Raw genomic sequence first — 27,978 nt, forward strand, 5'->3', positions numbered from 1 at the left:
TTTCGTGAAAGTATGTTTATTGACATCGAATGAGTTATTTTTTCTTTTTGTCGCCACCTTTCTTGTCCTTCTTGTCCTTCCCTCCCTTTTCGTCCTTGTCCCCTTTACCTTTCTTATCCTTATCGTCCTTGTCGTCCTTCCCTTTACCTTTGTCCTTTTTACCTTTCTCGTCTTTGTCATCTTTCGCATCTTTTGGGTCGTATTGTGTTTCCACCTGAAAAAAAACCGAAAGTTTTTAGCGGGGTGATGTTAGGTGAGTAAACAAAAGAATGGGCGCTTAAATTAGGCAGGTCTACAAAAAATAATTCCAAGAGCTGTTTAGGTCTTCAAATTCATATAAGCCTATTCAAGGTTTTTTTGTACATATGTCATGTTTAATATATTGCCTGCCGCAATTTGTAAATTAGTTTCAGAACCACACAATATTTTCCTTCTCATTTCATTCTAGTTAAAAGGAGATACAATGTTGTCTGATTAGTTCGAACGCGTAAAAGAATGAGCCTGTCAAAGTCGTTCGGTTGTCAGAAGTATGCAGTATTCTTGAAAGCAATAGTGATAAGAGGTTATAACTCTAACCTATAAACTACTGTGGCTGTTTAAATGACTGTAGTTTTTGATGTACCATAATGTTAAAATAAATTATATTTAATAACATTTTTGTTCAATTATTTTATTTAGATTAGAATTGTTTTGTCTGTCAAAACCAAACTGAACTAAAACTCATAGTTGACGCAGCAACATTGCGACGTTCTGACGTCACAAATTTAGATGACGTATGTACAAAATAATTCTGATTAGACTATATCTTTGGCATAATGACTGTATCGTCCTCAAATTTTCCAAGCATTGTTTCTTTTGTTGTTGGGATATCAGCAGTGTAGAGTAGATATACGGGAGGAGCCCAAAGGCATAACCCCTGGGGAGCTCCAGCCGAAATACGTTTACCTACACTCTCCAGAAATTGACAATAGCAGTGGTAATGAAAACATAGAAGACGAACATCCTATAGTTCTACGATCTATGGATCCAATCAACACATTTACGTCACCCATAAAGATGGCGAGCAGGCATGTTTAATAAAAGTTCTTACGATCACTAAATAAATAGTATCGGTAGCATTAAAAGATTTTGCCACGATATTAAAACAAAGCAAGCGTTGGGCGATTTCTCGAAAAGTAAATATTTGTAACGATAACTCTAAATGACTAACTAATGTGGTAATAATATTTCCATTAACGTTTTAATGGGAACCTTTTGAACTCAGATAACATGACCGAGCTAAGGCTGAAACGATTCTTTGTTACTGCCCGTCAATTACTTAATGAATGAATGCACGATTTAAGTAAAAATATTTAGATATCACTGTTTAGGCTTAGATACAATATCTATGCAAGATTATTTATTTATTATTTCCGTTAACTGTTATATATAACTAATATATATATATATAGTCACTTAAGATACTATTCTTCAAATAAATCAATTATTCTCAAAAAAAAGATATGCATTCTGTCAAAAAAAACAGCGGTTATTGATTGTTGACGAGTTAATGGGATTATCTAAATTATGCTTGGCGTTAATTTGACTCAACTGTCATCTGTCATTTAGATTGTTTACAGTGCTTTGTTTTACCAATTCATCTTATAGTCTTAGAGCTAGTAACGTTTTTGAGAGAGAATTTCAGGTAAGCTTATCTTTTGACATTTGATCACTCTCTGCCGTCAGCACCCGGCCCATCTGGCTGGCGGTAGGGATTACGTTTACCAGTGCGCCTCGTACTTGCACAGGTAAAAACACTCAAATATTGCTTAACTTCGACTATTCTGGTCCTTTTCGTTTATTGGACAATGCTAGACCAGCTTTTCATATCTACTCTACACTTGTAATATACCACAAATGGAGAATATTACGATGGCTACATTTGCTGATGATACTGCGATTATAGATGTCGGAGACAATAGCGAAGACACGAAAATTATAACAGGCAAGTGACATTGGACACAAGCTTGGAAAATCAAAATTAACGAGAGTAAATCTGTTCCTGTGCAATTCACCTACAATGAGACCGTATAATAACAACGCTAAATATCTCGGAATGAATCTTGATGCAAAACTTCGCTGAAGGAACATATAAAGAAGAAAAGAAAAGAACTGGAATTGAAATATAGGAAAATGTATTGGATAATTGGAAGAAAATCACAATTATGAGTACATAATAAATTGCTATTATATAAGCAAATACTGAAACCTACATGTATAGAGTTTAATTATAGGGATGTTCTGCAAAGAGTAAAAACAAAATACAAAATTTTCAGAACAAAGTCCTGAGGAGTATTGTGGGCGCACCCAATTACTTCTGGACTGACTACCTACATCGAGACTTTCAGATACCAACAGTTAGTGAAGAAAACAATAGAATTGCAAGGTGGCATGAGGAAAGACTTCATTCTCATGAGAATATTGAAGTATTGCAACTTTTGGATACCACCAGAGCAGGACACAGACTCAAACCATCTGATCTTGTGTGATGTTGTGTAGTGAGGTGCATATATTAAAAATTCAGCGGTGACATGTATAAACATTATTTCACCAGAGACTGCGTTAAGGCCGATGGGTCCTCCTAGTTATATACCAAGATTTAAGTTATCATAAAGACAAATTCTAGGTTAGTCGGAAACGACTAGTAACAATGTATTAATTAAATAATAAAAAAAAGTTTCGGGAATGGGAAATTATTTTAACCATTTCATGGCTAATAGTTTTTGTCTTCTAGACCTTTTCACATGTTATAACTTATGTACGTGATAAGTCATATTATCAGACCACCACGAATAGAAGTCAAGCGCAGATCAAGGCCATATTGCATATATCCCGATCAAAATTATGAATTTTCATCATAAATGATGTGACAGTTGCACCATAACATTTTATGAGTAGAAATAACAAACATTTTTACTCCATTCGTTTTGCAATATAGATAATACGCTACGAAAACAAGATCGTTTATCTAGGAACAGCTACAGTTTAGGAAGTTTTGACACATCTATTTTATAGTCTGGATCTTACCCAACTATAAAGTAGTTACCATTAGTTTTTTACCACTTTTTTTCCTCTAAAAATCCCGGAGGTTTTACAGTAATTATAAAAAGGAGGACAATCGTTCCGAAATTTATATGAATAAAATTTCTTTCAAAAACACGAAAATACCCGAAATTACTTTTTCTCCCAAACCAACATCACAACGTATTTGGGAAAAAAAGTGATTTTATATTCATTTTATGCCAATATTACGACCACACTAATTTTATTAACCTTAAGACAGGTCGTGAGCGACCTGTTTGTGTTTTTATCTGGTTCCTATTTGATTAAAAGTTAACCATGGTCTAGACTGTAAATTTATTGTCTAGGTTAGTTGGAGGTTGCACATCTGCATTAGAAATTAGATAATTTTTGACCCAATTCCTTCCCACAGTTATTAATCGATTTATTATATTTATGCCTTTCGAAACTTGTAAACTCGTTTTAGAACCAGACATTATTTTCCTTCTCTTTTTATTCTAGTTAAATAGAGACACAATGCTCTCTGATTAGCTCCAACACGTAAACGATGGAGCCTGTCAAAGTCGCCCGGTTGCCAGACGTATGCAAAATTCTTGAAATCAATAGTGATAAGAGGTTATAACTCTAATAGATAAACTATTGTGACTATATAATTAACTGTAGATTTTAGATATACTATAATGTTAAATTAAATTATATTTATTATGACGTTAAAACGTCGCAATGTTGCCGCATCCACTCTTCAGTTTGGTTTTGACATACAACAAAATAATATACGAAATATAATTTATTTTAATATTATACTACATCTAATGCATCCTAATCGAAATAACTGAGTCAGACTCAACCATTAGTAATAATAAGCACTCTTTTGAAATGTTTTAAAACAAGTAAAGCAACAAAGTTCGCGGATGATTAATTTTCACTGATGTTTTAAAGTACTTTACAGAAGTTTGACAACCAGAGAAATTTTTTATGCTGATTCGGTTACATTTTCGAATGTTTTAGTTAACGTTGCGTCTTTTTTTAACTAGAATAAAATGGGAAGGAAAATATAGTCTGATTTTAAAACGAATTGATGTGATAACGTTGGTTCACTGTTAATTTCAATAAATTATATGTTACAAATACTATTTTGGTTTATTTCTCCTTTTTTTGTTAACTCAATTTAGTTTTAATGAAAAAGGATATTCGATATTTGTAGCTTAATTCTTTATAATATATTTCTTTTGATATGATATCGATTTCAACCAGTTATTTTAGAAGAACACCTAAGGTTTTCGAATCTAACAATTAATTATGTTTACAACAAACAAGAATGTCAAAATTATTGTTAATTTGAGATTTATCAAAAATGACCCCTCACAGAAAAAGATACGGGAGCTAAAGGATGTTATCTCGTTAAAAAAAGTAAGTTATGTAAATAACCTTAAAGTTTCACTTAAATTCGTTAAGTGATTTCCAAGAAAATGTCATTAAATTTAAAAATGAGGTTATGAACTTACGGTCACTTTTTTAGGTATAGGTTTAATTGGGGGACTTTTAGGAGTTTGCAGCTCTAATTCTAAATTGTTTTTCTTATCAACGCCTTCGCTTTTCTTTCCAATTCTGAAAATAAATACGAATTTCATTATTTTCTACGAAAAAAAGATTCTTTTAATATAACATGTATTGGACATTAACAAATATGAAGAATAATTGGTTCTATTATATTCGGGCGATTCTTCTTCGAATGATTTCGTGATGACCTAACCGCTCTCATCAAGTCCTACCTATCGGGCGGATCTTTCCAGGTCAAAATCAGGAAAACGCTTTCCAGTCGGTTCGGTCCAGGTTCGGTTGGCATTCCCAAATCCAGAAAGCAATCGAGAAAGGTTCGGGGATAGCAAACCTGCTATTTCCTCTACGGATCTAATATCTACTTCAAGTTTGTTGCACCCAACCAGGTGAAACGGCTTCAAGTTTGCCAAAATAAGCCCCTTAGGAGAATCTTAAACGCTCCATGGTTTGTCAGAAATAATCAAATTCATAGGAAAACTGACACTCCATCATATCAGCTCAAGTTCTTCTGAAAACGCGCTTGTTCGCGAGCTGGTCGACATATTGGGAGCTTGGCACCGCACCACCGCTAACCTCCCCCCCTTTTCCAGGCTGAAGCGACCTTATTAGTCGCTGCAGTCATAACTTTTGCCCTCATACGACAACATCCAGTGGTGTGTTAACTCAAGTTCACGAATTGATAGAATTTCCGGGTCCTCGGGCCCAGTAACGGCTGCCCGATCAGCGGGGGCCATATCCCTAAATTTAATGCAGTAGCAGTAGCGATTCACAGGAGTAAACTGTGAGACGGTTTCGGCTTAGTGTATTGGTAAGTCCAGAGGCAGTCCCACATAACCCAGTCCAACTTGTTACTCCAGGGCAAGTCTCCGCGACCAGGTATGCGTCATGCATTCCACCGCCTGGTTTTAGGCCAGAACAAAAAAAACTAATTATAGCATAATTAAGGCCTCGTATAAATACTGTAGATAACTGCTTCAATGGTGTAATGGCTAAAGCTATTAGCTCACAAATGGAAGTTACGGATTCGATTCCCGGGGTCAATAACTTTTTGTTGTCGTTTAGTTAAAACATTTGTCACCTAGGCTAGGTAGCGGATCCCGGGACTTGTAAAGACGCTTATTCTCAATCATTTTTTCTTTATCCCAATTTTTTCTCATACGGGATGCACCTTTCTTTGGCCTACCCATTGTAATATTAAATAAAATAACTGCGTAATTTATTGAATAAATATCTAACACCAAAAAGAGAAAAATAAAATATTTTTAACAAAAAAAATGAACCGACAAAAAAATAAATAAGGAGCTCACTAAAAATTAAAAAATAATCAAACTTGGATTTTTAACACCAAAAAAATTAATATAAATCATGTACATAATAGTCGTTGTAATAACTATACACACATACTACTACATACACACAATTTAGCTTAATACCTACCTAAACGTATATACAAATATGAATAGATATTTCTAAACTGTAAAATACTTAACAGCGGCAGATTTTACCTATAACAATATGAAGTACTTGCCAAGTTGAAAAGAAATCATTTCTATATTATGTTAAAAGTACAACACTGATGTTGACATGTCAAAGTTCAAAATTGTTACACAAAAGCGCGGCCAATCAAGATAAAATAATGATTTTATGTTATTTAGTGACAAATAGTCTGCCCAACAATTTAATAAAAAATACTAAGCCGTAAAAGTCAGAAATTAAGTTAATTTTGTCCATGGTACATTCCACTGTGCGCTGTTATGAACTGATTGAACTGGCCAATCCGTGAAAAAAATACTGATGTGGAATGGAAGTTTTCCCATTATTTTGATGTGATATATGACTAATAAATACTTTCTCCTTCATAAAAAAACAAATAGTATATCGTTTTAAGGTTAACGTACAAAATAAGATCTAGAACATGCCTTAGAATGAACATTTCCTTATTCGGATCTGAAAATTCCGTAAATTGGGTACCGTCTGGCGCGGTACACACCGGCGGGTTCACGACGACGTTGCCACCACCACCACCTTGACCGGAATTGGTTGTGTCTCCATATTGGCCCAGCCTGAAGGAGAATGGGTTGTTACCTGGCACTCCGGGTCGCAAAAAAAAGCTCTGAAATGTAGAGAAAAAAGTCAATTGCCTGTTTTAATAGTAAATTGTTTTATTTAGTACCCAATGTCAACTAAAGAGAAGGCAATGAAACATTTGATATTAATAGAATTTATTCATAATCTTCATCATGTTCAAAATTGGCCTTATTCATCAACGTAACAGTTCAATTGAAGAGTCCCTGGCCTGACACATAGATGGCGATACTAGAATTAAATCCATATCTTTTTTAGTTAGACTTAACCTAACCCTCAAAAGATGCGCGTGTAAATTTGACAGCTCTCGAGTCATTAGTTTGTGAATTATAGCGTTTTGAGTGAAGCAACTTTTGTTATTGTGAAAAAATGGATAAAAAAGAATTTCGCGTGTTGATAAAATATTGCTTTTTTAAGGGAAAAATACAGTTGAAGCAAAAACTTGACTTGATGCCGAGTTTTCGGACACTGCTCAGGAAAATCAACCATCAAGGATTGGTATGCTAAGTTTAGACGTGGTGAAATGAGCACCGAAGACGGTGAACGCAGTGGATGCCCAAAAGAGGTCGTTACCGACGAAAACATTTAAAAAATCCACAAAATGATTTTGAATGACCGTAAATTGAAATTGAATGAAATAGCAGACACTCTAAAGATATCAACTGAACGTGTACATCATATCATTCACGAATATTTGGGTATGACAAAGCTCTGTCCAAAGTGGGTGCCGCGCGAGCTCACTGTTGACCAAAAACAACGACCAGTTGATGATTCGGAGCATTGTTTGAAGATGATCAAGGGTAATAAATCCGAGTTTTTGCGTCGATATGTGAAAATGGACGAAACATGGCTCCATTATTTCATTCCGAAGTCCCATCGACAGTCATCCGAGTGGACTGCACACGATGGACCCGCCCCAACGCGTGGGAAAACGCAACAGTGGCCTGGCACGGTTATGGCGTCTATATTTCGGGATGCGCATGGAATAATTTTCATTGACTACCTTGAAAAAGGAAGGACCATCAACAGCGACTATTACATAACGTTATTGGACCGTTTGAAGGACGTAATCGACGAAAAACGGCCGCATTTGAAGAAAAAGAAAGTGCTGCTTCACCAAGACAATGCACCGTATCACAAGTCAGTGAAAACGATGGGTAAAATCCATGAATTGGGCTTCGAATTGCTTCCTCAACCACCGTATTCTCCAGATCTGACCGCCAGAGATTATTTCCTGTTCTCAGGCCTCAACAGAACGCTCGCTAGGAAGAAATTTTCGTCGAATGAAGAGGTTATCGCCGAAACTGAAGCCTATTTTGAAGAAAAGGACAAATCGTACTACAAAAATGGTATCGAAAAGTTGGAATTATGTTGAATAAAAGAAACTAATTTTGCACAAAAAAATGTGTTTTACTATGGTAGGCCGTGGAATTTTCGATTGACCTGTTAATTTCGAGCAGTTAAGTTTAAGTACGCCCCTGGTCAACATTTTATAGTCTAGCTAGGTTCAAAGAATTATATTTGTAAAAAAAAGAAACTAATTTTTCGAATCTCAGGTAGAAAAACCCAACAGGAGACATATTTCGTTATTTACAGCCATCTAGTATGTCTATTTATATTCCTTTCTCTACCTTCCAAAATTTTATTCAGAATTTAAGAAATAATGTTAATTTATGGATTCATTTCCTCTAGAATATATGACATTTATAGCTCGTACATGTTTCTTATTTAAGATCTTAGTGAATGTGAAACCATTACGTCTGAAATGGAGTTAACTACAGTAAACACGTGAAACTCGCTGCAAAAGCTGAAAAGCATTCCCGTATTCTTAATGAGAAACAAATTAAATGGCCTATTTGTCTAGAAAAATATAATGCTGTAGCCGCTAAATACAACGTGGGACAATAGTCCCGCTACCATCATGATTACTTTGAACTTTACTTGAAGAAAAAATAAGTAAGTTTGGTTTTCATAAAAAGTGGCTATTTAGCATGGCCGGCCAGATCTCCGGATTTAACAGCACCAGACTTTTTCTTATGGGGTTTTTTAAAATCAAAAGTTTATGTGAATAAGCCCCAAACGATTCAACATCTTAAAGACAATATTCGTCAAGAAATTGAAGAAATTCAGCCTCAGATATTGCAGGATGTCATGCAAAATGTCTTAAAAAGAGCCGAAAGTTACATAGCGAATCGCGGTTAGCATTAAGCCGATATAATGTAATGAATCATAAGGAAAAAAATGTAAAGATCAAATAACTTTTTGTGAAAATCAAACTTACTTATCTTTTCTTTGAGCAAAGTTATAGGCAATCAAAATGGTAACGGGACTTTTTGTGGTATACCCGCATTGTTTGAGTATGAATGACGTTTTGTGATTGAGGGTATGATTCTTGTTGATGTCTAAAATAATCTAATTTGGTAGGATGTAGTCGAATTTCGACACAATAAGGCCTGTTAATAGCATGTGAGTTATGGATAACTTTGAAGAAAACTGAGGTTAAATAAAATGAAATGGCATCGAAAGTACGCAAGGTGAGAAATAGATGTAGATACGAAGCAACTTATTATTTCTATGACCTGTTTATTACTTTTTATTTTTTTCATCTTTATTAGATACGCTTAGTATAATCGTAATTATCAATTTATTTATTACTACTTTTCATTTGTACTTGCATTAATTTACAAGCAAGACGAGTGCGAGAAAATACGTCAATATATATTCCTCAATAATAAAATTATAATAACTTATAGCTATAGTTTACACTAAAGGTATTCACTTTATATAAGTTCGTATGGTTTGGTTCGCTTCAATCTCCTGACGTCCTGCGCGCTGCCCAGCAGTTGTATTACTTCCACGTTAGGATTTAGTAATCTTCTTTCGTGTTTCACGGCGAAATCTTGGATAACTTCGCAAATCCATTTGATTTCCAGGTCATCGTGCAGTTCTTCGTTGGTTACGTAGCGATAAGCATTGGCAATCAATCGAAGAACCTTTTTTTGATAGCGTTGTATGACTAATTGATTTGAATTTTTAGTGCAACTCCATATTTGCACCCCATAGGCCCAAATTGGCTTTATAATTGTCTTATACATCAACCTCTTTGATTTTAGATCAAGTTGAGAGTATCTTCCGACTAACCAGTATAGTTCTTTTGTTTTGGTTCTAATATGTTTTGCTTTTTGTCTAACGTGATGTTTCTAATTTAATCTACCGTCAAGATGGATTCCAAGGTATTTAGCTGATATATATTTAGGTTTTTATTATTTCGCCGCAATTCAAAATTAACGTGGACAGATGTGGAGTTATTAAGTTGAATTTTCCAATCTTTCGTCCATTTGTAGATTTTGTTGACTGCCACTTGTACTTTTTCTATTGCCCTAGCCAGAGATATGTCGTTTGCCATAATAATTGTGTCGTCAGCAAAGTTTCCAAGTAGTGTTTCTTTTGTTGTTAGAATGTCAGCAGTGTAGAGCAGATATAGGAGAGGTCCTAAGATGCTACCTTGTGGAACTCCAGCCGAAATAGTTTTAAATGTCGAAAACGCCATTTCGTGCTATACTCTAAATTTTCTTCCGAAAATATATGACTCCAGCAATTGACAATAGTTACGCGGTAACAATTTGTTCATCTTGCAGTTTAATCCCAAATGCCAAACCCGATCGAAAGCTTGTGAGACAACCAGGAATATTGCAGGGCATTTCTTTTCCTCAAATGCTTTTTCAATAGCCTTAGTTACTCTGTGCACTTGATCGATTGTTGAATGGTGATTTCGAAAACCAAACTGGAAATCTGGTATTATTACAAAAAGTTTTAACACGTGTAAATATTAGTTTCTCAAATAGCTTTGTTATTGTAGGTAATAGCGAAATAGGCCTGTAAGTTTCGACTTGTTCTGCAGGTAAATCAGGTATTTTTTTCACATGTCAATATTATCTCGCAAAATGTTTAAAAAACACTTATCTGTATTTTCTGTCTGTTTTCAGGCCTATTTATGAAGTACTTAACACCATACGGAATGTTTTAGCAATATTTCTTAATCAATTATCACGTTCTATACTTGACTTACGTATATCATAATTTAATATTAGTATAAGACGTATTACAATATAGGCTTATAGTAGAATTTCCTCCAGATAAAAACAAATATTTATTTAAAAAAAATTAATTTATTATCTTTCGAATAAACAGACAAGACAAGAAACTTGGCCATCAGTGGTCAATCATAATGCTGAAACGATGAAAATGACGTGTGACTAATAAACTTCATTTAAGTTACCCGAAACATAATTTTACTATTCTAATCGGTCATCTGTGTCAGGGACCAATTTTTCATCTTAACTTCATATATCAGTATGACTGCCTTATCCATAAACTAAAGTATAAAGAAACGAATCTACGGTAGAATAATTCATATCATAAACCATCTCGGAGGTTATGTGAAAATATATGTACTAACCTATATATGTATATGTTATAACCTCAAATCACTATTGCTTTCAAGAATTCTGTAAATGTCTGTCAACTGGACGATTTTGACAGGCTCATTCGTTTACGTGTTCGAACTAATCAGACAGCATTGTGTCTCTTTTTAACTAGAACAAGATGAGAAGGACAATATCGTTTGATGCTAAGACGAATTTACAAATTACGACAGGCGATATATTAAACATTTTGATGACGTATGTTCACAGAAACTTTGCATAGACTATAGCATTATACGGTTACTAGCGACTCGCCCCGGCTTCGCACGGGTGCAATGCTGATACTAAATTAAATACACTACAGAAAAAATATGAACGTTGTATATAAAAACATAGCGGCCCGCTCCGACTTTGCACGGGCATAAAATATATATGCCTATGTCACTCAATGAAAACATGATTAAAATCGATCCAGTATTTTTGGTTCATTCATTACTGCCCTTGGCCTGCACGCATTAAATTTGGAGTAAAACAATTCCTCTTCCCCTATACTTACTATGAAGATTTCCTGCTATCTTTGGAATATCTAAATTCATACAATTTTTATTACATTACACATTTTTAAACGCAAATTTTAAATTTGTAATATCTCCGAAAATATTTGTTTAATTTACATGCTGTAAGGAACCATATTGATCTATATTAATTGCACACTGTATTTAAGGTACTTAATTCGATAAGGATTAATGCCGTATTGCTTAAAATAGCTTCGTAAATAAGCCATTTTCTCACGTAAAAAGTAAACAATAAAAATGGTTAATGTGGGTTATCCCTAAAAGATAAACATATACCATCGCGGACTTTTTTGTAGACCTTTTTATGGTGTACAATACTGTAGTACATTAATTTGATCTAACTCGCAGGGTTAGGCAGCGTTTTTGCTAATTGCTAAATAAGCCTAAAAAAATAGGTTAATTTACGACATCACGTTAGAAACCTCTAAAATTAGCAATGTTGCCTTAGTATATTATGCATGTATTATACATATAAACCTTCCTCTTGAATCACTCTATCTATTGAAAAAAACCGCATCAAAATCCGTTGCGTAGTTTTAAAGATTTAAGCGCACATAGGGATATAGGGACAGAAAAGGCGACTTTGTTTTATACTATGTAGTGATTAATGAGTTAACTATGGACCACACATATCTTTGGTGAAAACTCAACCCCACTAGAGGCCAACACAGGGGCTCTTGACATAAATTTCGTTCAGTTTGTAGTCGCTTATCGCTGGCTTTTGCACCGATATACACCTCCGAGGATAGATTACCTCGACGGCGATTGTCGCAGGTGACTGTCGATCTCTCCATGAAGAGTGTACCAAGAGATAGTTCTGACCCCTTTCTCGGACCTTTTCATATTCTCGGACGGTCCCAAGAGTGATGATTATGTGGGAGAACCATTTACATCGGTGATGTCGGAAGGACACTTCAGGCTCCCCGTTTCATCGAGTGTACTGACGGCTGAACTGTTTAGCATATATAGGGCCATGACCTCAGTACAAGATGGTACTCTACACCCGCTAGGAATGCTTATCCGTGAACCAACTTCTAAAGTGTCAAGAAGCGGCAAAACTATCACCTTTATGTGGCTCCCTTCCCACTCTGGGATTGCCACTTGCTGAAAATTTCCTCCTCTGGAGTAGAAATGTGAAGCACCACTCTACTAGAAACTTTAGACATCTAGACTAACTCAGATGGGATCTAACAAAAAAAAAACAAGCTTTGGGATATGAAATGAGAGTTTTATCAGGGTCTTTGCACCACTTTCAGAATTGGTCATTGCAAACTGACCCATGGGTTTCTCATCAAAGGAGGAAGTCCACCACTGTGCGTCGAAAGCGGTTCCTCACTGTCAACCAAACACATACTAATCGAATGCCGAAGTTACAACTCGCAAAGACGGTTGGTCAACCTGGGTGAGACGATGGACCAGTGCCTTAGGCTGGAGAACGTGGACAAGCTGATTAATTTTCTAACCGTAACAGGACTATTATTAGAAAATTAATAATGTGCATCTGTATAATATCATACATGTTCGTTTATCATACATGTTTCGTGATTTTTTTGTATTTTGTATCCTTATCACTGTCATGGGTTATGCGACCATTATATTGTAGCATTCATATATTCATGTATCTATATGCTTTTACATGTTTTGCTTGTCATCTTGCAACATACTTGTAATAACATTGTATACTTTGAGTGATAATCTAAATGTGTTGTATATTGTATATCTCCTCTGATCTGCCCTTCTAGCAGGCTTCCCATCTCCATCAAATGCTTATTTTACAAGATGTTAATTCGGTCCGTACTCCTCTACGGATCTAATGTCTACTTCAAGTTTGTTACACCCAACCAGGTCAAACGGCTTCAAGTTTTCCAAAATAAGCTCCTCAGGAGAATATTAAACGCTCCATGGTTTGTCAGAAATAATCAAATCCATAGGGAAACTGACACTCCAGAAATCAAGCACTTCATATCTCAATCATTCCACAAACAACAACTCAGCTCAAGTTCTTCTGAAAACGCGCTTGTTCGCGAGCTGGTCGACATGCTGGGAGCTTAGCACCGCGTCACCGCTAAGCTCTCCCCCTTTTCCAGGCTGAAACGACCTCATCCGTCGCTACAGTCATAACTTTTGCCCCCATACAACAGTACCCAGTTGTGTGTTAACTCAGGTTCGCGAATCAATAGAATCGCCGGGCTCTCGTGCCCAATAACGGCTGCCCGATCAGCGGGTGCCATATCCCCAATGCAGTAGCAGTAGTGATCCACAGGGGTCAACTGTGAGGCGGTTTCGGTTTAGTGTATTGGTAAGCCCAGAGGCAGTCCCACATAACCCGGTCCAACTTGTCACTCCAGGGCAAGTCTCCGCGACCAGGTATGCGTCATGCATTCCACCGCCTGGTTTTTAGGCCAGAACAAAAAAAAAATATATTGTATATCTGTAAACAGATCCTAAATAGTCCCGGAGCCTGATGCATCTATAATATACAAATAAATAAATAAATACATCTTTGGTGACTTTCCAAAACTTATTATCATAAAATAATATAAAATACTAATAATACAACAGCTGTCACCTTGAAACGAACTACATTTCAAAGAAACACAATTCAATAACATAATCATGACTTGTAAGACAAATATTGTCATAATTTACTTTAAAATAAACTGACTTTGGAATTCTAATGTGTTATTTTTCTTACAAGAATACTTTTTCGTATAAACATACTAGTCACATGGTTTTCTATATTGATATAATGATGTTTATTATTGAGATAAAATATGAATAACATAATATTGCAAAAATTGAAACAAGATAAATTATTAAAATATATATCCTTGCAAAACGTAAGACTTCTGTTAACAGAAACAATTACACAATATCATCTCATGTTTTGAAATCACGATTGATACACAACATTAGCTGGAGGAATCTCAAACATTCTAAGATGATTTTGCAATTTTTTAGGTCAATAACACCACTCTTAGGATAACCGGTATTGCTTTGTGTATTATCTGAATTTGTTTTTCTTTCTTCATAGCGGACGGTGATAAATGATTTCACATATTATATAGGATGTCACTTGACCGTATATTTAATTCTATGACAACTCAATTCCATATTTCCATTTAATATCAATATCAACAATCAGTTTTCGATATAAATAGTGATTCTGTTTCAACAAACAATAAATAACACTATATTTTAGGTCGTAAGTAGTTTTTGATGAGTATACAAAATACACATGACGAAATTCGGGAAACAGATAACAGGTTAATTGAAAAGTCCCCGGCCTGACATATAGATGGCGCTACTAGAATTAAATCTATATCTTTTTTAGTTAGCCCTAACCCTCAAAAGATGCGTATATAAATTTGACAGCTCTCAGATCATCAGTTTGTAAGTTATAACATTTTGATTGACGCAACTTTTGTTATTATGAAAAAATGGATAAAAAGGAATGTAGCGTGTTGATAAAATATTGCTTTTTGAGGGAAAAAAACAGTTGAAGCAAAAACTTGGCTTGATGCCGAGTTTCCGGACACTGCCCCAGGTAAATCAACCATCAAGGATTGGTATTCTAAGTTTAGACCTGGTGAAATGAGCACCGAAGACGGTGAATGCAATGGACGCCCAAAAGAGGTTGTTACCGACGAACACATTAAAAAAATCCACAAAATGATTTAGAATGACCCTAAATTGAAATTGAATGAAATATTAGATACTCTAAAAATATCAACTGAACGTGTACATCATATCATTTACGAATACTTGGGTATGAGAAAGCTCAGTGTAAAATGGGTGCCGCGCGAGCTCAGTTTTGATCAAAAACAACGACGAGTTGATGATTCAGAGCAGTGTTTGAATATGATCAAGCGAAATAAACCCGAGTATTTTCGTCGATATGTGACAATGGATGAAACATGGCTCCATCATTTCACTCCGAAGTCCAATTGACAGTCATCCGAGTGGACTGCACACGATGAAACCGCTCCAAAGCGTGGGAAAACGCAACAGTCGGCTGGCAAAGTTATGGCGCTTGTTTTTGACATCTGCATGGAATAATTTTCATTAACTACCTTGAAAAAGGAAGGACCATCAACAGCGACTATTACATAGCGTTATTGGACCGTGCGAAGGATGACATCGCCGAAAAACGGCCGCATTTAAAGAAAAAGAAAGTGCTGTTTTACCAAAACAACGTACCGTGTCACAAGTTAAGGAAAACGATGGCAAAAATCCATAAATTGGACTTCGAATTGCTTCCTCATCCACCGTATTCTCCAGATCTGGCCGCCAGCGACTATTTCCTGTTCTCAGATCTCAAAGGAATACTCGTTGGAAAGAAATTTTTGTCGAATGAAGAGGTGATCGCCGAAACTGAGGCCAATTTTGAAGCAAAGGACAAATCGTACTACAAAAATGGTATCGAAAAGTTGGAGGGTCGCTATAATTAGTGTATCACTCTTGAAGGGAATTATGTTGAATAAAAAACCAATTTTGCCAAAAAAATGTGTTTTACTATGGTAGGCCGAGGACTTTTCAATTGACTTGTTATAAGGAATTATAAATTAACGGTAGTGATTTGATAGTTATAGGTTAAATATTCACCCAGCGCATTCGCCATTTTATTGAAACACCCTTTTTAATATTATTTACATAATTATTTAAAAAACAGTAATTAGATTGGCACTGAAGGCTATTTATATTTAAAATATTAAACTTTGATATCTGACAATTTATATTAAATAATATACTATTAAAACAGCTAACCATATAATGAACTACAGGGAACAAATATAATAATCTATGAATTAACAACAGTAATTGAGTCGTTTTTTATAACTTAAATAAGTTTTAACGTGTTTAACATTTTATCAATTGTTTTTTAGCTTATTTCTTTGATAAACGAAATTGTTTCAAATTTAATGTTCAAATTAATGTTCAATGGCTTTATATCTTGAACGTCTCGATATTTTCATAGTTATTGACATTTGATGTATAGTTTACCGTCAGCTTTCAATAATAACCTTATTTATTAGCGACTGTCTGCTGGTTTTGTATCTTAAAAAAATCGCAAAATGGTATATTGTATTTCTCTAAATGTTTATATAAAATTATAACATTATTTAATATATACTAATCTAAGAATGTGTATTACTGGTGGCCTAAGTTATATAATGTAGGCAAAATGCAGGTCATTGACATAAACACATTAAATTTGTTGTAAAATCAGAGCAGATTTATCGCCGACCCGATTTAGAACGATACTGACGGACCTTGTTACCAAATGTTTGCAAAATTCTTTGAAACATTAGTGATAATAATTAGAGGTTATAAACAGACAAACGTAGTTAATAAAAATTCAGATTTGCGACGTGCTGACATCATATATTTCCATGACATGCATTGGCTGTTTTATTGGGTGAGCTATAGAGAATATGTGAGGTGATACGGATGGGCGAGTGACCAACAAAACAGCTAATTCAGGTACATTAGATAAAAATTGGAGGACACCCCATAGTCATCACCGGGTTTGGCGCATGCGCACTATCCTGCATAAAAGAACAAACCATGTTGTTTTCGGAGTGAAAACCAACGGTAGGTTATTCCACTGGTCCACGTTACTTCCGTGGCTAGCACTTTGGTAAGTGGATAAGTAGTGCTTTTTGGTAAGGAATAGAATAATAGAATTTAGTATTTTAGAGAGATTACATCGTTATATTTTGGGAGCTCTGCATCATCGCCGCCACTGCTTTTACACTCACCTGTTGTGTCTTTTGCTTGCCAGGAACATCGATGGTCTTCCCGTTCGAGTCCCCGCCGCAGGCGCAATCCGATGCGTTTGGATCCACCTGTTCCACGTTACCTTTATCTTTGTGTACCCGAATCGTCAGAGAATTCCCGCCCAGGCTCGCTCCGATTTCCTGATAGTTACCGTCCGGTACGCTGGGGCCGGTTGGACAACAACTTACGTCGCAATTCCACATCGGGTTCGCGCCCATCTGGTTGTTCATCACGGGATACATGTTCGCGTTGTTGCCGAACATGTTGGGGTTCATGGCGCCGCCCGGTGGCAGACAAGCGGGATTCGGGAGCATGCCGCATTCGTTGCAGGGGGTTAACATGTTGGTCTTCATGGCGTTGCTCGGTGGTAGGCAAGCGGGATTCGACAGGGCGCCGCACTCGTTGCAAGGCGTCTGCATGTTGGTGGCGGGGTAACCCTGCTGACCTGAGTAAGATCCCGGGGCTGGACAAGCCCCATTTTGGCGCGACTTCGTATCCTTCGAGGCCTCTTGAGATTTCGTGCCGTTTGTATTGAAACATGGACTAGTTGGACACTTAGTATTATACCTTTAATAGGAATTAAAAATTGATAACTATAAGGATAAGCAGAGGGTTGGCTATACGTAGGGTTATTTTTAAGCGCTTGACACTAATACTCAAAGAACTATACTGGTTAGTCGGAAGATACTCTCAAGTTGTTGTAACATCAAAGAAATTGGATTGTCAGTCAGGCATTACGTAACCAACGAAGAACTTCAATCTCCAAAATTTCTCCTTATAAAACAAGGAATAAGGTTACTAAATAGCAGTAACATGGGAGCCAGCTACTGGACAACGCCCAGGAGAGCAGAGAGAAGATTGAAGCGAACCAAACCATTACTCCTAATATTAGCTGAATTATTCTAATTTAATTTTAATTATATTATGGGCAGTGCGATAAGTACATCATTGCAGCCACTAAAAACAACGATATGGTGTGGTATTCATGCTGGAAACATCATTGGTCCCTATTCTTTTTTAAATGACCAAGGTGTTGCAGTTACTGTTACTGCTAAACGGTACCAAGACATGATTCGAAATTTTCTTGTGCCTGAAATGAAAGAGCAACGACTAGAGGACATGTGGTTTCAGCAAGATGGGGCGACAGCAGACACAGCTCGTTCAACAATTCAATTATTGAATAACAATTTTTCACGGCGATTTAGCATGGCCAGCCAGATCTCCGGATTTAACAGCACCAGACTTTTCTTAAGACCAAATAAACTTTTTCTGAAAACCAAACGTACTTGCTTTTCTTCACTGTATCTATTAAAAAATGAATATCAAAAACCTGATCGATTTTTTTAATTTCAATTGAAAACATATCTAAGACGGTTGGCTAGAGTAGAGGACCAGAACACCATTTTAAGAAATCAGATTATAAAAATATCTGTTTCCGAGAATCTTTACAACATAACTCAAGCTCAGGCAATGATAAATACTCTAAAGCTAAACGATGAGATTGCTGATCATGCATGGAAAGAGTGTTAGATTTTTTTAATGTACCAACAGCCATTGTTGGTCACTTTTGTAAATTTATATTTAGCAAATAGCGTACCCTATTTTTTAAATAAGTATTTTCTAGGGCTTATGCGTATTACTACATAGTATAAAACAAAGTCGCCTTTTCTGTCCCTATATCCCTATGTGCGCTTAAATCTTTAAAACTACGCAACGGATTTTGATGCGGTTTTTTTCAATAGATAGAGTGATTCAAGAGGAAGGTTTATATGTATAACACATGCATAATATACTAAGGCAACATTGCTAATTTTAGAGGTTTCTAACGTGATGTCGTAAATTAACCTATTTTTTTAGGCTTATTTAGCAATTAGCAAAAACGCTGCCTAACCCTACGAGTTAGATCAAATTAATGTACTACAGTATTGTACACCATAAAAAGGTCTACAAAAAAGTCCGCGATGGTATATGTTTATCTTTTAGGGATAACCCACATTAACCATTTTTATTGTTTACTTTTTACGTGAGAAAATGGCTTATTTACGAAGCTATTTTAAGCAATACGGCATTAATCCTTATCGAATTAAGTACCTTAAATACAGTGTGCAATTAATATAGATCAATATGGTTCCTTACAGCATGTAAATTAAACAAATATTTTCGGAGATATTACAAATTTAAAATTTGCGTTTAAAAATGTGTAATGTAATAAAAATTGTATGAATTTAGATATTCCAAAGATAGCAGGAAATCTTCATAGTAAGTATAGGGGAAGAGGAATTGTTTTACTCCAAATTTAATGCGTGCAGGCCAAGGGCAGTAATGAATGAACCAAAAATACTGGATCGATTTTAATCATGTTTTCATTGAGTGACATAGGCATATATATTTTATGCCCGTGCAAAGTCGGAGCGGGCCGCTATGTTTTTATATACAACGTTCATATTTTTTCTGTAGTGTATTTAATTTAGTATCAGCATTGCACCCGTGCGAAGCCAGGGCGGATCGCTAGTTTACTATAAATCCATTGATAGCGTAACTAGAAAGATCCAAGACAAAAACATAATCTTGAGTCACTTCGGCATAAATAGTACAATTAATAAATTAGTAATAGGTACAGTAAGTGCTTTATTGTTTGCATCCAAGTTCAGTTGAAATCGTGAGTTGTGAGTAATCAAGTGAAAGTTAGCGTCAGTTTGTAACAAACAAAAGGGCCCCAGCGGCCACTAAGAAACTATCGAAGGAAGTGTTTCTCCAATATCGCATAGTAAAACACAATGTGTCACATGTTGGTCATTGGAGATGGATCCAGAATAGAGAAGGAAATTATTTAACATTTTCGGGTCGTTTGATCAAAATCTGGGAAGTAATATCATACAGAGAGTGCAAAAGAGAGTGACATTTAATCATTACCTCCTCCATGGTTTGTTCATGTTAGATGTTGGAGTTTAAAAGAGTTGAAAACATTGAAAACTAGTATTTAAATGGCAATATCAAAAATAAACCAACAGATGCCCCAGCCTATATAAAAAACATGAAATTCTTACCTATCTTGCCCTTCGTCCTTTCCCTTGCCCTTCTTGCCCGCCTTCTTGTACCTATACAAGCTCTTGCCGTCTTTATCCTTGAAGAGGACGCTTTTATCGTCCAGGTTCATTTGAAATTGGGTTACGATAAGCTTCCCGAAACAGGACATTCGGATGTACACTCCAATCTTGCCGATAGCCGTCTCGGACGATTGGGGATCGTTGATGTTGAAGACGTCTTTCAACGTCTTAGCTGTGGGCGAGCTGCCATCGGATAGTTCGACGCTTTCGATCAGTTCGTTGAACAGATTTGATACCGATATGAGCGATTTACCTGAAAATAGTTCAAATTTATAATACAATTGACAGAATAGATTGTCATGTGGATTAACAATGTTCAATTATGAGTGGGTATAACAATTTAATTGAAAAGTCCCCGGCCTACCATAGTAAAATACATTTTTTTGGCAAAATTAGTTTTTTTTTATTCAACATAACTCCCTTCAATGGTGATAAACTGATTATAGCGACCCTCCAACTTTTCGATACCATTTTTGTATTACAATTTGTCCTTTGTCTCAAAGTAGGCCTCAGTTTCGGCGATCGCCTCTTCATTCGACGAAAATTTCTTCCCAGCGAGCATTCTTTTGAGATCTGAGAACAGAAAATAGTCACTGGGGGCCAGATCTGGAGAATACGGTGGATGAGGAAGCAATTCGAAGCCGAATTCATGGATTTTTGCCATCGTTTTTACTGACTTGTGACACGGTGCATTGTCTTGGTGAAGCAGCACTTTCTTTTCCTTCAAATGCGGCCTTTTTTCGGCGATTTCGTCCTTCAAACGGTCCAATAACGCTATGCAATAGTCGCTGTTGATGGTGCTTCCTTTTTCAAGGTAGTCAAATTTTTTTTTTATTACTCTTCGTGAGCCCACAATCTGCCTTATTGGCAATAAGTATTTCTTATGTCTATATTATATATACATGGCATGTAGAAAATCACTTCATTAAGCAATCTTCTGTATAAAATATTATCTTAATTAATTAGTCTTATTCTAAAGCTTATTCTAAAGTCCACATATGTCCAGTAATCAGATCAGGTGGTGTTAAACGTTTTAGTCTACGCCCTTCACTATCACGTCGCATATTTAGTTGGTTAACGACTATGTTGGGATGCACTGACACTCTTTCGAAGTACTTCACACAAACACGTTGAATTACACTCGTTATGGGTTTAAGAGGAATATCACAGAATAATATCCCAAAATAATATCCAAATAATATCCCAATAAATCCCAAAATACAGACGCCATAACTACGCCAGCCGACTGTTGCGTTTTCCCACGCTTTGGAGCCGGTTCATTATGTGCAGTCCACTCGGATGTTTCATCCATTGTCATATCGGGTTTATTACACGTGATCATCTTCTATGCCTGCTATTTCATTCAATTTCAATTTACGGTCATTCAAAATCATTTTGTGGATTTTTTAAATGTTTTCGTGGGTAACAAACTCTTTGGGGCGTCCACTGCGTTCACTGTCTTTGGTGCTCATTTCACCACGTCTAGACTTAGCATACTAATCCTTCATGGTTGAATTTCCTGGGACAGTGCCCGGAACTGCTAAATTTATACACGCATCTTTTGAGGGTTAGAGCTAACTAAAAAACATATGGATTTAATTCTAGTAGCGCCATCTATGTGTCAGGTCGAGGATTTTTCAATTGAGCTGTTAATCAAATAATAGTGATTATATTTGAGACACAAAAATGGCGACGTAAACCAACTGAAACAAACAATAGCGTTATAGAGATGAGTCAATCAAATGCCTTTGTAAACCAAGTCAAATGAACCAATAAAAAAGTGGTCTGTGTCCGAGCCAGCACTGAACGGATCACGCAAAACAATTTCTCGGTTTCGCATATTTAAATGAACCTCTATGTAATGTATCCTATGGAAACCAGCTATAATATGTTCCGTAGGTGTTTAAATTTGAAAAAAATAGAAACAAGAAGTATAACCGAACCCGATGTATATCGAAATATGTTTTGGTTGCTCACCGACTTCAACTTTCTCCGGTAACCAACCGGGCTGCATCCTCCTCATCACCGAGACCGTGATATCAAACTGTTCCGTGGCCGCTTTGGCTTGATTGGGACTGAGCGAGAACAGGCAACTCTTCCCGCTCTTCACCAACGCCTTATCGCCCTTATTGTCGGTCTTGGCGTCCCTCTTGTTGCTGAAATCGGACTCGGACACGTCCAGGGGCGCGTTGTCCAGGAACTGAAACGACACGCACGTCTCGCCGGGCGGACCGTCGCACACGCAGTCCGGATCCAACGTGACGCTGTCCACCAGGAACTCCAGCAGGAAAAGGTTCTCCGTGGCTATTTTGTCCATGGTGCCGTCGGCCAATATCGATACTTGTATATCACCGTGAATTTTTCCGATTAAATGTCACACGTGACGTGACGGGACGAGGAATTTTATCGGTTGCGTTTTGACGTTCGTTTTGTGACTGGTGGTTCTGGTGGTTCTTTATTTTCTAGCTCGGAAGTCGGGTGGGGGGTAGTGCCTGTAGTAAAAGTTGCAGGCTTCGTTTTTGAAGGGTTGTCCCGCTCTGAAAATAATTAACTATGACTTTAGAAACATATTATTTATACATTATAGTTATAACAAGTCAATTGAAATGTCCCCGGCCTACCATAGTAAATCATATTTTTTGACTGATTATAGCGACCCTGACTATAAGGCCGACTGCTGCGTTTTCCCGCGCTTTGGAGCGGGTTCATCGTGTGCTGTCCGCTCGGATGACTGTCGATTGGACTTCGGAGTGAAATGATGGAGCCATGTTTCATCCGTTGTCACATATCGACGCAAAAGCTCGGGTTTATTACGCTTGATCTTCTTCAAACACTGCTCCGAATCATCAACTCGTCGTTGTTTTTGGTCAAGCTCGCGCGGCACTCACTTTGCACAGAGCTTTCTCACCCAAATATTCGTGAATGATTGTAAAAGCAATGTTTGGAAGTTCCATTAAACCTCTTATTGGATTATCTTTACACCCTTTAAATCCAATATCATCCAAGAGTGTGTGAAGGTATGTCTACATCCCTCAAAGAGCTGCATATCTCTAGCCTCTCTATGGATACTTTTCAGACTAACAATTTCCTCTAAAATAACTTGATAGAGATGATAAAATAATTTGAATTTTTTCTCTGATAGAGCTAACATCAAGCTGATCTTTAGTTACCGTGTTAATATTAATATTCACACAGTAGTGTAACATGCCAATAAATATTTTTAATAAAAACGGCAGCAACTTAATATTTAAAAATGTTTATTAGCGAACTTAAAACTCTCTAACGAATTTTACTTGTAAGAGGTTACTACCTCTCTTATCCCGTTTCTGTTCGAAGTAACGGATTAGAGACGCCATATGTTTTGTCTGGCTTGGACACTGTCAATCAGAGTAATAATAAGGAGCTATTTAAAATGTATCAAAACATGCAAAGCATTAAAATAACGTTTTTCAGTTTATAACCTATTATTATCACTAATATTTTAAAGAATTCTGAAGACATTTGACAACCAGGCGAATTTTATAGACAGTTACATGTTCCAGAATACACCAGACAGCGTTGTATCTCTTTTTAACAGAAGTAAAATGAGAAGGAAAATATTTTCTGATTCGAAAACGAATTTACAAATTGAAACAGGCAATACATTAAACATCATGTTGGCTTGAGTTTACTGTTATTTCAAATTACATGTGACTCGAATATTGGACATATGCAACTTCACTACATAGTATAAAACAAAGTCGCCTTTTCTGTCCCTATATCCCTATGTGCGCTTAAATCTTTAAAACTACGCAACGGATTTTGATGCGGTTTTTTTCAATAGATAGAGTGATTCAAGAGGAAGGTTTATATGTATAATACATGCATAATATACTAAGGCAACATTGCTAATTTTAGAGGTTTCTAACGTGATGTCGTAAATTAATCTATTTTTTTAGGCTTATTTAGCAATTAGCAAAAACGCTGGTATATGTTTATCTTTTAGGGATAACCCACATTAACCATTTTTATTGTTTACTTTTTACGTGAGAAAATGGCTTATTTACGAAGCTATTTTAAGCAATACGGCATTAATCCTTATCGAATTAAGTACCTTAAATACAGTGTGCAATTAATATAGATCAATATGGTTCCTTACAGCATGTAAATTAAACAAATATTTTCGGAGATATTACAAATTTAAAATTTGCTTTTAAAAATGTGTAATGTAATAAAAATTGTATGAATTTAGATATTCCAAAGATAGCAGGAAATTTTCATAGTAAGTATAGGGGAAGAGGAATTGTTTTACTCCAAATTTAATGCGTGCAGGCCAAGGGCAGTAATGAATGAACCAAAAATACTGGATCGATTTTAATCATGTTTTCATTGAGTGACATAGGCATATATATTTTATGCCCGTGCAAAGTCGGAGCGGGCCGCTATGTTTTTATATACAACGTTCATATTTTTTCTGTATTGTATTTAATTTAGTATCAGCATTGCACCCGTGCAAAGCCGGGGCGGGTCGCTAGTAATAAATAAACAGAGGTTTTTTATAAATCTCAGTCATCTGCTTAGCAGTGTAAACTGAGTATTATTGATATTTACTATGAAAAAAAGTTATTTTTAGTCATGAACTATACATTATTTATACATATAATCAAGAAATAATAAATTTACATGTTCATATCAAGTTTCCTTCTGCAAGGGTCATCAACAACCACCGCCGTCAGACAAGGTTCTTCCGCCCATCTGCCACAAAACGCCGCCGTACCTCTCTCGTCATCAGGGCGCGATGGTACCTTGGACTCCTCGGTGGTCTTCGGATCTCTACCTTCAGCCCACCAAAAAGGGGGGCTGTGTTCGCATTCTTTCACCTTCATGGGTGGATTTTTCTCTTCCTGAACTCTATTCTCGATTAACTGGTTCTTGTTCCTCCATTCTGTTTCTTCTCTCTCGCACTTGTCTCGAACCTTTTGCAGACGAGCTTCCTCCAAACAAACCAACTCGTACTTGTAAGACCGATTAAATACTTTCTCTGTAATGTAACAGTTGCAATTAAATTAGGTATACAAGTATGATTCTGTCGCTTCTTCAGATATGCGTTTTTAATTACTAAAAAAAAACAACAACCACAACTTTTGACAATCTGCTGGTTTTTAGCCTCTAATTATTATCACTAATGCTTTAAAGAATTTTGTAGACCTTTGGCAACATGGCCCACCAGTACCAACACAAATCAAACTTTATGGACTGATTCGGTTGGGTTACATATTCTTCGTAGAGTATGTAACTTATTATTCTTCTTAGTAGAACTTGTTGAAATTGAATAATCATCAATCGTGAACCGCAAGCAGACAACGTAAAATATCTGGGAATGCATTTTGATCGACGTTTGATCTAAATTACGTAAATCTAAATTATCATTAGATAACAAGGCTTTGGTGTATAAGTCAATACTTAGACCCATTTGAACCTATGGTAATGAACTGTGGGGTATTACTAGCAAATCTAACATAGATATCTTACAGAGGTTCCAGAATAGTGTTGCGTGTCATCGTCGTTGTTCCATATTACGTCTACAACAAACTGATTCAGCGCGATATCCCCTTAGAATCCATAATGAGTATGATTCAAAGTGTTAGTGCGAAATACTCTGAAAGACTATTAGTGCATTCCAATACACTCGCCAGTCAGATGTGTGCGATGTCAGTGTAGTGCATAGGCCCAAACGGAAACTACCATACGAACTGATTAATAGATACATAGAGTGAGATTTAATAATCTCTAGAATAAGTTTGCAGTAGTAGTCTTTGGAATAAGTCAGGATATACTTTAGAATAAGTTAGAATAGTATTTAGAATAAGATTTAGACTATAAGTTGTACAGCAGATCACTTACTGAAGCGAACTCATGTTATAGTTATATTATATAACGGGCAGATTGTTGAAGTTCTAAGAGATTAATTAAAAAAAATCTATCACGTTTATCGGCTAAATAACTTCACACATTTTTATTAAAGAATGAAAATTTCAAAACTATATATTCCACTCTGGTTAATATGTTTGTTAGTCTAAAGCATGCTTGTTACAAATTTAGCTTAGTTATCACTTTTAGTTGCCGAGATATGACCTATTGAGACATTGAAGGAATGGTTAAAATACTAAATGGAACTACCACTTGTTGTTTCAAAAAATATTCAGCAGAAAGTAACACACATAAATCAAAGAAGACTCGAACAGATTTTCACTACTCGCCAGACTTGGTACCTCCTAATTGTTTGTTGGATAATAATTCTCGGTAAAAACCTGCGAAAACATAAAATAATATTGAATTGAACGTCTCACCTCTATGTTTATACGTCGGATTATAAGTATCTGTCTCTACGGAATATTTCTTCACCATATCGTGAAGAAAAAAATCATCCTTGCCTGGTTTCTCCACCCAGTACGCTCTTTTCTCATTAATCCATTTATTCATGATTGTTGGATGAACTGATTCTACCTAAATATATAGGGATGCTTGAAAAAAATTACGAATTAAAATCGTTCAACATATGAAAGAAAAAAAAACAGTTTAAAATATATAAAGTATTAAGAATATATTGATGTGTTGATCAAACATATTAATTGATTTAATTCCATCAGGATTTCACAATATTCACGAATAAAGTGCCTTCTTACGTAAGAACATAGTGACAGGCATTAAACCAGTTAAATTTTGTATCAAAATGCCTACGAATGTAAAATATTAATATTAAGACTTAAAAAAGCATAACTTTACATAGTATGATACCTTTTCTTAATTCCTTATAGGCCATATAACCTAAAACAACTAAATCAAGTGTAACAACTAAAAAATATATTATTTACAATTATTAAACTAATTTGGTTTGTATTTAAAAAAATATTAATAAAAGTGACGACTACTTTTTCACATAAAGGTTTTTATTTGATAGAGTACCTCAATTTTATCAGGTGTCTCACCATCTTGGTACTCGATAGGAGAACAGAATATGCCCAAAGTATTTTGCGTTACCCTCGGTAGCGAATCGGGCGTAAACTGTGGCGAGTCTCTTTGAATTTTGGGCATTTCCTTCAGGACATAGTCCTTTGGTGGGTAGGGCGGTTGATTAAACATCTTCACGAACTAATAAAATTAATTGATAATTTAAATACAACAATTAAACTGTGAAATGTCAAAGAAAACGTTAACATTTCTTGCGCGGGGTATTTTGGGTTGTCTACCAATTAGATTTTGTTTCGAGTTGCCTATAACTCAGACTGTTAGATAGTTCTTATCTTAAGGAGAACAAGGATTAGCTTAAACGACACCTAGCATATGTTTGGTTTGTCCTGTGCATGTGCATTACGAATAAACTTGTTTTTTTAATTTTTTTTAAAC

General features: G+C 35.9%; 2 protein-coding genes across 2 annotated transcripts; both read right to left on the reverse strand.

The window, feature by feature from the left end:
* On the reverse strand, nucleotides 1-23,047 carry LOC143198111 (uncharacterized). Its single transcript, XM_076407116.1, has 6 exons — nucleotides 22,570-23,047; nucleotides 20,533-20,845; nucleotides 17,467-18,052; nucleotides 6,540-6,733; nucleotides 4,566-4,668; nucleotides 1-214 (listed from the first exon to the last, which is right to left on the reverse strand). The coding sequence occupies exons 1-6, from the start codon at nucleotides 22,907-22,909 to the stop codon at nucleotides 35-37; spliced, it is 1,716 nt and encodes a 571-aa protein (XP_076263231.1). The 5' UTR covers nucleotides 22,910-23,047; the 3' UTR covers nucleotides 1-34.
* LOC143198119 (uncharacterized) lies at nucleotides 22,990-27,743 on the reverse strand. The gene is made up of 4 exons (XM_076407135.1): nucleotides 27,538-27,743; nucleotides 26,922-27,078; nucleotides 25,255-25,612; nucleotides 22,990-23,129 (listed from the first exon to the last, which is right to left on the reverse strand). Exons 1-4 carry the CDS (start codon nucleotides 27,712-27,714, stop codon nucleotides 23,048-23,050), a joined length of 774 nt encoding a protein of 257 aa, XP_076263250.1. The 5' UTR covers nucleotides 27,715-27,743; the 3' UTR covers nucleotides 22,990-23,047.
* Between the last annotated feature and the right edge of the window lie 235 nt (nucleotides 27,744-27,978).

This window comes from Rhynchophorus ferrugineus, unplaced genomic scaffold (assembly GCF_030347505.1).
Source record: "Rhynchophorus ferrugineus isolate W39M unplaced genomic scaffold, kcgeb_rfMv2 rfM6, whole genome shotgun sequence".
In the NCBI taxonomy this organism is placed as follows: domain Eukaryota; kingdom Metazoa; phylum Arthropoda; class Insecta; order Coleoptera; family Curculionidae; genus Rhynchophorus; species Rhynchophorus ferrugineus.

What these genes read in the sequence shown, in the direction of transcription:
- LOC143198111 (XM_076407116.1), bottom strand. Translation starts at nt 22,909, where the DNA reads ATGGACAAAATAGCCACGGAGAACCTTTTCCTGCTGGAGTTCCTGGTG. An exon ending in ACCGGAGAAAGTTGAAGTCG is followed by an intron (nt 20,846 to 22,569) that starts GTGAGCAACCAA and finishes AACTATTTTCAG; the next exon opens with GTAAATCGCTCATATCGGTA. An exon ending in AAGGACGAAGGGCAAGATAG is followed by an intron (nt 18,053 to 20,532) that starts GTAAGAATTTCA and finishes TTCCTATTAAAG; the next exon opens with GTATAATACTAAGTGTCCAA.
- LOC143198119 (XM_076407135.1), bottom strand. Translation starts at nt 27,714, where the DNA reads ATGTTTAATCAACCGCCCTACCCACCAAAGGACTATGTCCTGAAGGAA. An exon ending in AGACACCTGATAAAATTGAG is followed by an intron (nt 27,079 to 27,537) that starts GTACTCTATCAA and finishes CTATATATTTAG; the next exon opens with GTAGAATCAGTTCATCCAAC. An exon ending in TCCGACGTATAAACATAGAG is followed by an intron (nt 25,613 to 26,921) that starts GTGAGACGTTCA and finishes GTTACATTACAG; the next exon opens with AGAAAGTATTTAATCGGTCT.